Below are 11,718 nucleotides of genomic sequence, written 5' to 3' on the forward strand. Positions count from 1 at the left end.
ACGTCATTTAAAGTTTACATGCGCGGCGTGAGGGAAAATGGCTGCCGGTAAAGAGCAGCAGCAAGCTCATCGGTCTGGCGTTTACAAACAGAAAAATAAGGAACACAAGCATGGAAAGCATCGAACGAAGGGAGAGATCGGGCGGGAGAACAAGGGTAATTTTTTAAATCGTGTTTATCTTCCTTTTTATATTTCTTTCCGCCATTATTTGAGCCGGGACTGTCAAGCCTAAACACGTGTTTAAAGTGCACTCACTTTTCCGAGCCAAGAATGGCACTAGATCATATATCAAGAGTGACAGTGGTAAGCCAGACAATAATGTACTGTTAAGTTCTTTAATGAAAAACCTTCATGCGGTATATGCACAGCTCAGGTAATCTTTTTGGCTAACAGGTATGGATATTAGGGCTTGGTGATATGAAGATATGATCTGAAATCGCATTTATTCCATCTCTTTACATGATCTTTTATGTTATTTTTTAAAGACATTGTCCTATTCTTGCCATCTTAATCCCTATAATACAGGATGTGAAATGGGCTGATTGGAAAAGTGACTTTCTAAACTATGACATTAACACTGGACAGATCTTAACCATAGACCGATCTAAAGTTCATTGTGTCCTTTAGGCAGAGTTGCTGTGGTTGCTCTTACCAAAAAACAACAGCGAGAACTGAGCAAGATGGACAAGCGTCACAAAGCCAATCAGCTCCGTCGCAACAAGAAGGACTCGGTAAGGAATTAACGTAAGGTCCACAACATCTAAAATTGATGTAGAGGAGAATTAGCAAATGAGCTTTGTTGTGTTTTTGGTGTGTCAGGTGCTGTCAGAAAAGCGCCGGCTGGGCAGCAGAGATGGGCCGCCTCATTTGGTGGCTGTGATTGGACTGCATGCACAGGTCGATGCTGCTGCAGTCACCCAGCTTTTGAGAGCAGATGGGATTGGAGGAGTGCTGCATGAACACCAGGGAATCACAGTGGAACGGGACAGCTTTGGCCTTGTCCTTCCACGCTTTAAACAGAGATTCAATTTCTACAGGGCTGACACAGGTTACACAGCTTTATTTGGAGCAGTCATTATTGTAATGTATTTACTGTGCTGTCAATTGGAAAGGTTTTGCAGTAAGAATTGCTACACATTAGGATGCAAATCATTTACTGTAATGTTCTCTTTAATTCATCATTTATTGCAGAGTTGATCCTACTCTACTACTGCTTAGCTGGCCACAGACATTGGTCTGAAAATGCCATTTTGATTCTGGGAAAGATGCTCAGAGATTGTTTGACACACCTGCACCCTGGTTGAGAATCGGATTTGTAGGCAATATCTGATGCCCTTAGACTAAATCCTAGACGAAATATATTTAATCTGTTTGTCACAGACTCACACATTTCACGTTGCCATACATTTCTTTTGGCAAGTCAATTACTTTGTTCCCATCAGAGGTAATTATAAAAATCGACGAGAGACAGATTTATTGCAGCTTTAAATCATTCATCAGAATTCCAGTGGGTCCAAGTTTACATACGCCAAGATATCGTGATCTGGATAATTTCATGTCTTGAAACAATATAGATCACAATATATGTTACATTTTCTGTAAAACTGATGAAAAAGTTATCTGTAGAAAATAATTGCATGCATTCAGGATTGGTCTGTGGCATACCTTACAAATGATCTTTTTCTGGAGAGTGTCTGATTTCTTACACTCAAATCACGTCCAAACAACAGACATGCCTCCCTTTTCAGTTACAAGTTCCTCATCTTTTACTTGGATCGATGCCTGTTCTGTGTTGAAGCGTTGTGGGGAGTTTCGCTCTGTGTCCCTCTCCTCCATGCTTGTTTTTGTTACAACACACCACTAGTAGCTATGATCTTAGTGATGTAAATCGGCTGCCAAAAAGTAGCTTTTAAAACATTGGCTGTATAGAAAATATAAGAAAATATCTATCAATAGAAAAATGTATGTAGTTCTACATATGTATCTCAATATTGCTCTGGTCTGGAAGATTCCAGAAATGTATGTAATAACTTGGAGAAGATTCTGAGTGGCCTTTTTGCCCTTTATACCAGGGCAATATCCAAAAAACTCAGAAAATTGGGACCTCAACAAGTCTGGTTCCTCCTTAGGAGCAATTTTCACCTGTGCACCACAAGCATCTGTACAAACAACTGTATGCAATAAAAATCTTGTGACCACACAGGCAGATTAACTCGGAGATGAACAAACAGTTGTCCAAAAGGTTCATCTGAACCCCAAGACATCAGCAAAGTTATGGAGTTGGTGAAGGAAGGAAGCATCAGGTGCCACACTATGTACATCCACAATTAAAGAGTCTTACATTGCTATGGCCTGAAAGGCTGTCATACAAAGAAGAAGCCCCTACTCCAAGACCAGCATAAAAAAAAACAGACTGAAGACTGCGGGTGATCACCAGTCTTTTGGATCACTAATATCTATTGGAGGAAAAACTGTGATTTATTATTAATATTTTTTTTATCTAAAGAACACCATCCCAACTGTGACGCATGTTGGTGGCAGCATCTTGTTGTGGAGGTGTTTTGCTATAAAATGGACTGGTGCACTTTATAAAAATACATAGCATCACAAGGAAGGAAGGAAGGTTATCTAGAAATACTGAAGCAAAACTCAAGATATCACTCAAAGTTAAAACAATTGTGTATTCCAGCAGGACAATAATCCTAAGCATACCTCCAAAGTGGTAAAAAAAAAATGGCTTAAAGACAACAAAGCCCTGACCTGAATCCCATAGAAAAGTTGAGGACTGAAATGGAAAAGCATGTCTGAGCAAGGCGGCCCACAAACCTGACTGAGTTACACCACTTCTATCACGAGGTATGGGCAAAAATCCTGGCAAAGTATTGTGTGTAGCTTATGGAAGGGTGCCCCAAGCATTTGATTTAAATTAAGCAATTAAAAGGCCAAATACTAACAAAATGTATGTAAGCTTTTGCCCCACAAAAAAAAAAATCTGATCTAGTAAATAAAAGCTGAAATAAATCTCTTAATTGATTTAAGATTAATGTGATTAATTTGGATTTACCTATTGTGGAAATAAACCAATAAATAACAAATACCCTAACTGATTTAACACAGGAAATGTATGGTAACATGGGGCTTGTGAAAAATGAAGTGTAACTGTCTTTAGCCTAGGGGAATGTAAACTTTTGTCCTCAGCTGTATGGGTGTGCATATCAGTGGTGTGGTTATAAGCCCAATACATGCAAACAAGAAGCAGATTATGGTAATTATCATTTGAGATGCAATCTGAACCACTTAGTTGAAATGCTTTTTCCCCTTTAAGGTCAAATTTCTAAAACTGTGAGAGTAATATGGTGTAATAACCATACTCTGGGAAGTTGGCTGTGGGCAAAAAAGGTCTGAGAACCGTTTCCCCAATCATGTCCTATTTGATGGACACGAATATTGATGCAAATTGATCGCCACTGACTGGCTCATTGAATAGCACTTACATGCTTGTGTGACTGCAGTAAAAGTATGTCCTTTTTCATTTAAATATGAATTGAAGTCCAGAGTGTAAGAAATGATCTGGAGCGCTCTGGTTTTCACAGTTTATGAATTACTCTTAGACAGAGTAGGATATTATGATTATATTAGGATTAACATGCTAATCCTTATTTAGGAGATACTTTAAGATCTTTTGTGAATAGCCCTCTGGTTATTCACTGAAACAAACATTGAAATTGATCCCAATTTTATCCCTGTCCTTGATTGATCCCTGTCCTTTTTGTTTCCAGCTGACCTACACTCGCTCCTAGACGTGGCCATGGTGGCAGACAGTTTGTTGTTTGTGCTTGAGTCCATGGAGGGTTGGGACAGTTATGGAGATTACTGTCTTTCCTGTCTCTTTGCACAAGGATTACCAAGTCATGGTAAGAGATGAAGCTGGAGAGGAAATCAAAGGCTTCCTCAGACATTGAACAGTTTTAATGTATACCTTCTGTACCTCTGAACACCTTTTATTCTCACATTCATGACTGTTTGCTTTCTCCATTCTATTACCTCTGTCTGTGCTGCTCAGCTTTGGTGTGTCAGGGCATTGCTGACATGGCGGTGAAGAAGCGGACTGAATCTCGACGTGCACTGTCACGCGTGGCCGAGGCTCGTTTCCCAGAGGCACGTCTCTTCCCCCTGGACACAGAGCAGGATGCAGTGCAGCTGCTCCGCCACCTGGGGGCACAGAAACAGAGGCGACTGGCCTTCCGCTCAAGACGCTCACACATGCTAGTTCAAAGCGCTTCTTACAACCCCAGCAGTAGGCAAGAAGGCACAGGAGGGCCTACAGGACTGGGCACTCTGCGGGTGTCGGGGTACGTCCGAGGCAGGCCCCTGCAGGTGAACAGGCTGGTACATATTGCAGGCCATGGGGACTTTCAGCTCAGTCAGATCGATGCACCCACAGACCCTCTGCCCATTGTCACAGGTACACAACGGCCTTTAAAACCAACCAAGGGACAAGATGTGGAGATGGTGAGTGCAATTTGGACTGAGGCAGTCCATCTTCAGCAGTAATTTTTTTGACACACCCAGAATCAGAATAAAATATGCATTGTAAAAAATCTGAGCAAATGACTGGAACTGCTCAAACTGATAAGATTTGTCGATATGTCTTTTGCAGGAGACTTCTGCCTTCTTAAATAATGGCACATTCAGTTATTTCATGCTATATTTTGTTATTCAAAATGGGTTCGGGTATGCAAACTAAAAATATTTAAATCACAAATGGAGGGTATGTTGAATGATACTGGTTTTGCTCTTTTGTTAGTAATCATAGTTAGCCATGCTGATTGCACTTGTGTGTCTGATGTGCGCCACACAGGACAGGGGTGTAGGAGATGGAGTGATTGGAGCTGGAGAAGAGGTGCGTGTGTTAATGAAGTCTGACCCTTCTCAGAGAGAAAGCGTGCAGCCAGAAGCTGAGGTTGATCCCATGGATGGAGAACAGACTTGGCCTACTGAGTCTGAGCTTCAGGAGGCTGAAGGTATAACAAATGCCGAAATCTATCCTTTACACAAAATAACACGTGAACTGACGTTAATTTAGAGATGTGCATTTTTGCCATTTCTGCTGACACTCTTGGCCAATCCCTTAGTTGGTTGTGTGTCCCAAAATAAGTAGTTTAAACATAAGATAAGTCGGTTGAATGAATGAACGAATAAAGCCCAAGTTATGCCAGGTGTGATGAAGTTGTCCCACAACAATGCTCACCTGTACATTGTAGGAACCTTATTTCAAACAACCGCATAAGGATAGTCGGTGTCTTATTTTCATTATAGTGGTTATTAGCAATTCTTCGCAGTATCGAGCATTTTCTTGCACACAGTCAGGGCCATAAATATTTGGACACCAACAAAGTTATGGTTATTTCAGCTGTCTACCAGTATATTAGAGTGGAAACATGAATCATATGTAATACGTGCCTTCAGGGCCCAGTTTCCTAAAATCATGATAAAGTCTAATCTGGTATAGAGTGTGATACTCACTTTGACAATGATCTTTGCACTGTGATGCTTTTGGGAAATTTTAAATGACCAGTTTAAGTTTTTTACTTAAAAGGCAATAGTACATAAAAAGATTAATGAACATAAAAATGCCATATTTATTTAACAGAGATAATGTTCATATCAACTGACGTGAATTAAGTGAATAAGGCGAATTAAGTTACATGACTGAGTAACATGGGAAAGCATTGAATTTACTAAAGAAACATAAAACGATACAGTGCGTTCTTCTACATCTGAAGTGCCTTTGGAACCTTTTAAAAGCCTGTTTGGATGCCAGTTTTGCCAGACTATTAATGAATATTACTGATATTGCTAACTGTTGAGATTGGGTGTTTTAATAAATTTTCCACTTGTATAGCTATAAAATCAAGAGAGATTGTGTATCCATTGTAGGATTAACATTAACATTATGGTTAATTGCGCAGTCAGGACTGAGTAATATAGTGTGCGAACTGAGATTCTGTGTGATCCTGGATGTTCAGAAGCCAGGAAGAGCCGAAGGGTCATGAAGGTGCCAAAGGGCACTTCGGACTATCAGGCCACGTGGATTGTGGATGATGACGATGAAGAGAATGAAAACGATGAAGAGGATGATCTGGACAGCTGTGATGATGATGCTGATGAGATGATGGAAGATGGAGAGGATGCTGAAAATGAGTCTCAGGTACCCAGGCACCTACACTAGACACACAAGGTTGAGCAGGCCTAACCCTTCTTCCAGGTTTCCTGCTTCCTGGAATTGTTTTTCCAGGTAATATTGTAAATATCGTATAACTTTTTCATTAAAGCGAGCTTGGGAATTTCGGCTCCAAAGCTCATGAACAGAGCTATACAAATTTTTATATGTGACTCTTACTGCCTAGAAAGCCGTTGGTATATGTCGGTATTTTTTGCGTTACCATGGTGTTGTCTAAGCTGATAGCAAAGGAAGGCAGTGAGAAATGAGAACAAAGCTACTTCATACATACTGCGCAGGCTGACAGTGCACAGCACGTGTGTACGTAAAGGCAGAAGGCACGGCTGATTGGCTAAGCGCGGGCAGGAGGGCAGGCACACCGCTGGCGGAACAGTGCATACGTGACTGGTTCTTTGTGCACTGCATGGTGGAGAGGCATTGTTTGTTTTCTCAGTGTCTGCCTCTCAGTCTTAGTGCCAGGCTGCGCAGAGCAACAATAGTGTTTGGAGCGGCAGGCCTGTCCCGAGAGAAGCCTTCTGACTTCCTCCACTTTGGACAGGGCTTCCTGTTGGGGTTTACGGAGCAGGCGGCCATTTATTTATACCAGCTAGGCTTGAAAGGAGCAGGGGGGAAGCTCCCCATGTTTGGAAGCTTTATTTTCCTTTAATCCCAATTAGCATGTGTTTGATGTCTGGTTGAGCACCAAAGAGGGCTTCACAATGCAAGATGTTAACAAGGAGGGAAGTGGTACCACAGATGATTCAGGGTGATTATTTTTATTAGCGCACCTGTGATTGTTCTGCAGCTTGACCCCTCCAGGGTGTGGATTCACCCCAGCAGTATGTCTTGCCCCTTTCTCATCTCAGTGGCCACATGCTCGCGCCTGACAAAGGCTGTCTATGTTTAGTGATGGATATCAAAGAAGAAAATAAATTTCTGGACCCAGTTTAAACCGTGTATATAACCGAAAAAGATTTTCAAAGGAGAATTACAATTGGCAACAAAATCTGAATCTTTCTCTTAGCTGCTGATTTTGGGTTTTCAAAAATTTTCGGTTGCTTATAGTTCTATAGCAAGAGGATATTATCATCTTGATAAATCTGTCCACGATACACCTTTCTGAAATATTATGATCTAGTTAGCTTTTTCTCAGTTCCTTTTATAATATTTTTATATGATAAAATCATTAGTCATATAGTGCTAATGTGTTGTGTGTGGAATCCAATTCCACCCACATCCTAAATAAATCTATTCCCATGTCTGTAGCGTATTGTGAAGGCAAATATTGTGTTAGGATATTTTGGTCATCGTCCACTCCTACGTGCTTACTCTTCCTTAATTAAGGACGGTGAGGCTTGTCATGATGCTGGAAAGGATGATGAGGATGAGGAAGAGGAGGAAATAAGCTCTGCAGGCCGTGTTGGAGCCGAGCAGAAGTACGACGAAGCCATGGATGAGGCCGAGGAGGAAATCGGGCTGAAGCGCTATCGTGAAGCTCGCTCACATGAAATGTTCCCTGATGAAGTGGACACACCGTTAGATGTTTCTGCTAGGACAAGGTGAAGGACAAAATGTTTCAACTGCTCTGTGTTTAAACACGAAGGACCACATTTATTAATCTTTCAGCGAAGTTGCGTGTAAATGTTTTCGTAGGTCAAACCATACTAAAAATGCCAAGACAGATTTACGATAGTTTATTATTTATACAACATTTTCTTTGTACTCATGTATTTTCTTAGTTAGTGACGCCCACAAAAACTACAGAACACCTCATAGAAAGCCAAAAGCAGCAAAAACACGACTAAACGGTGAAAGAGCCTTAAATACAGCTCCAGCACTGCAGAATCTCAAACTGTAGGCACAGATGAACTTTTTCACTAAATTTATGTCCGCACTTGAAATAAATAAGCTTTATAAACATGTCAATCGAAATAAAATCGGAGTAACTCATGTCAATCATATGATCTGAAACCTAGTTGAGGCTTCAGATTAAGGCTCCTTGTACGTACATTTACACAAACTCAGGAGATCTCGCACGATCCAGAAGATTTTATAACTATCTGGATTTTCATGATCACGTTGCTTATGTAAATACTCTTGTGAACTGTTTACAAAGAAATTTGTTAGTATCCGGTTTTGATAAATCAGTGGCTTCTCCACATCCAGTTGCTACAGCCTCTGCATCATGCATATGAATAATCTTTCTTTCCACGCTGGGGGTCTGACACACTTTGAAATTTAACACCTACACAGATCCTTTTGTAAAGTGTGAAGGTCAGACTCACAGCTTTGTTTGGTTGGGGATGTGTCTCAGATTTCAGAGGTACAGAGGTCTGAAGAGTTTCCGCTCCTCTCCATGGGACCCCATGGAGAACCTGCCTCTCAACTACTCACGCATCTTCCAGTTCCAGAACTTTGAGCGCACGCGTCGCCGCGTCCTGGCCGAGGCAGCCACTGAGGAGGAAGGGGCCATGGTGAGCGAGCGAGAGAGAGAGAGAGAGAGCGAGAGTGTGTTATACGTCTCATTAATGCAAAAAACAAGGTGTATGTTCTTGTTCTGCTCAGATGTTGATAATGTGTGATGTCACGTGATCATGCAGATTGGCTGGTACGTGACGCTGCACATTGAGGACGTGCCTGTCTCAGTGATGGAGAGCTTTCAGGCAGGCAAACCCCTGGTGCTGGTCTCCCTGCTCCCACATGAACAGAAGGTATCGAAAACATCCATTTATTCATTCATTCATCCATCTGTCAGTTGTACAGCCTGAATAGAATAGAACGTCATTGGTCAACTTGGTCAGTTTGATTGCTTTTCCAAAATGTGATCGTACTGGTTAAAACTAGAGGCATTCTATCCACCTTGACTGAGTTTCCCTTGATCTGATCAGTTGATCAGAATAACAGGATGTTGACTATAATGTGCGTTTGCTTTATTTTAATAAAAAATATACTAATCAAATAATAAGAAGCACCCGTTTTTTGGTCTCTGTGTAGATGTCAGTGATGCATGTGCTGGTACGACGGCATCCGGGTTTCATCGAGCCCATTGCATCTAAAGAGGAGCTGGTGTTCCAGTGTGGCTTCAGACGCTTCCGAGCTTCTCCCATCTTCTCTCAGCACACCACTGGTATGGCCCTTATTAACTTCTATATGTGATACCCATACCCGTTGGTAAACGTGTGTTTTGGACAGGTTGCTCGACTGTCTAATTTACTGTGTTCATTCATTCATTTTCAAGAAATACTTTATCACTGTCAGGGACAAAAATAACTGCGGAAGCAGGCAGGATTGTTCAGAATTCCTTTGGGAGTGGGTGCAAATGGAATTAAAAAGACAAAACAGTCCTGCACACACCTCTTGGACAGTTGATTCTAATTAAAAACAGTCCTGGGAAAAAGTATTTGCCTGATTTCTTCTGTTTTTGTGTATATCGGGCAACCTGAGTAAACACAAAATACAGTTTTTAAATGATAATGTTATTTATTGAAGCAAAAAAGTTATCCAGTACCAACTGGGCCTGCGTGAAAATGTATTTGCCCCGTAGTTACTAATCCCCCAAATCTATGAAACTGCATTCATAACAGGGTTCAGCTGAACTAAACGCAACCAGGCCTGCTTACTGCAAACCTTGTTCAATCAAATCAACTCTTAAATAGAACTTTTTAAACAGCATGAAAAGGTCTTACCTAGTAACACATTATGCAAAATTGAATGAAAATCCAGAAATGATGAGGAAGAAGTTGATTGAAATACATCAGTCTGGGAAGGATTACAAAGCTATTTCAAAGGCTCCAGGACTCCAAAGAACCACAGTGAGAGCCATTATATCCAAATGGAAAAACTCAGCACAGTAGTGAACCTTCCCAGAAGTGACTGACCTTCCAAAATTCCTCCAAGAGCACCGCAATGACTCATCCAGGAAGTCACGAAAGAGCCAAGGACAATGTTAGAGGACCTAAAGGCCTCTCTTGCATCAATAATGGTCACTGTTCATGACTCCACTATCAGAAAGACACTCAGCAAAAATGCCATGGAAGAGTGATGAGGCAAAAACCACTGCTAACATAGAAGAACATTAAAGTTCATCTGAATTTTGCCAAAACTCACCTTGATGATCCTCAAACCTTTTGGGGGAATGTTCTGTGGATTGCTGAGTCGAAAGTGAAACTGTTTGGAAGACAGGGGTCCCACAAAAAGATGATTATACCTACGGTCAAGCATGGTGGTGGAAGTGTGATGGTGTGGGGATGCTTTGCTGCTTCCGGGCCTGGGTAACTTGCAATAATTGAAGGAAACCTAAATGCAAATTAATTCTATGCTCTACCAGAAAATCCTGAAGGAGAATGTCTGGTCTTACGTCCACAAGTTGAACCTGAAGCGCAACTGGATTATGCAGCAAGACTATGATCCAAAGTATAGGAGTAAGTCCTAGTCCTAGAATTAAGTGAAAGATTGATCTCCAGTTATTGGAAGCGTTTAGTTGCAGTAATTGCTGCTAAAGGTGGCACAACCAGAAGGTTAAGGGGAAATTAGTTTTTCACCCTTTTTTTTTTTTTTTTGTGCTTCAATAAAATAAATAAATAAATAAATAAAAACTGTATTATGTGTTTACTCAGGTTGCCTTTTGTTTTATGTTGTATTTCATTTGAAGATCTAAAAATATTTAATATGAGAGAGACACAAAAATGGAAGAAATCAGGATAGGGGCAAATATGTTTTCAAAGCACTGTAGATTGATATTTGGGTCAGTTTTATTTCTATTTTGCATTCTCAGATTTCTTTAAAAAATGATACAGGATTCAGCTCAGTTTGTGATGTGACAAAACAAGCTCAGCTTAGTTTGAACCAGTCGTGTCTATTATGCAAATTATTAGACGATGATGTGGTATCCACAACTTTTAGCCACACAATGTGCGTGCCAGCTTAGCTTATGTTATTGATTGGGGTATATTTTGACAATTTAAATAAATTCCCCAGGATCTTTGAGAGTCAAATAAAATCTGTGACAAATGCAAGCTAGCTCATGAGCAAGTAACTAACCAGATAGTTGTGTGTGATGGCAGGAGGCTTTAGGGGCAGATTGCACATTCATACATCTGAGCATATTAATAATGATAAATGTATAGAAATGTTCCACCATTTAGTAGTTTCCTGGTCATTAACAAAACATATTATTTTAAGTTATTCTTCTATTTATAATGGATTATTTATAATGGTTCAAAGTTACATGTACTGGGGAACTTGCAACATTACAAATGAGGATTTACCAATAGTCCACTGTAAGTTGAGGGATATTTAATTATTTTTAGGGGACAAGCATAAGATGGAGCGTTTTCTACGTGCTGATTCTCCTACGGTTGTGTCCATTTACGCTCCAATCACCTTCCCGACTGCCGGAGTCCTGCTCTTCAAACAGAGGGCCAATGGTAAGACACACCTCCTGGTCATGCTTTACTGTTAAGTGTGTTTGTAATGAGCTGATTGTTCACTGTGAT

The 11,718-nt window shown here is 40.7% G+C and overlaps 1 protein-coding gene across 1 annotated transcript in view; it reads left to right on the forward strand.

The window, feature by feature from the left end:
* Positions 1 to 11,718, forward strand: part of tsr1 (TSR1 ribosome maturation factor) — a 12,640-nt gene continuing 922 nt past the window's right edge. Inside the window, exons 1-12 of the mRNA XM_017490974.2 lie at positions 1 to 155; positions 628 to 731; positions 820 to 1,048; positions 3,780 to 3,914; positions 4,064 to 4,512; positions 4,862 to 5,024; positions 6,030 to 6,211; positions 7,568 to 7,782; positions 8,538 to 8,697; positions 8,824 to 8,934; positions 9,218 to 9,350; positions 11,533 to 11,649. Of these exons, the coding sequence (XP_017346463.1) occupies positions 38 to 155; positions 628 to 731; positions 820 to 1,048; positions 3,780 to 3,914; positions 4,064 to 4,512; positions 4,862 to 5,024; positions 6,030 to 6,211; positions 7,568 to 7,782; positions 8,538 to 8,697; positions 8,824 to 8,934; positions 9,218 to 9,350; positions 11,533 to 11,649 (2,116 nt within the window). The 5' untranslated portion in view covers positions 1 to 37. The remainder of the gene's footprint in view (positions 156 to 627; positions 732 to 819; positions 1,049 to 3,779; positions 3,915 to 4,063; positions 4,513 to 4,861; positions 5,025 to 6,029; positions 6,212 to 7,567; positions 7,783 to 8,537; positions 8,698 to 8,823; positions 8,935 to 9,217; positions 9,351 to 11,532; positions 11,650 to 11,718) is intronic.

This window comes from Ictalurus punctatus, chromosome 17, assembly GCF_001660625.3.
Source record: "Ictalurus punctatus breed USDA103 chromosome 17, Coco_2.0, whole genome shotgun sequence".
Classification (NCBI taxonomy): Eukaryota; Metazoa; Chordata; class Actinopteri; order Siluriformes; family Ictaluridae; genus Ictalurus; species Ictalurus punctatus.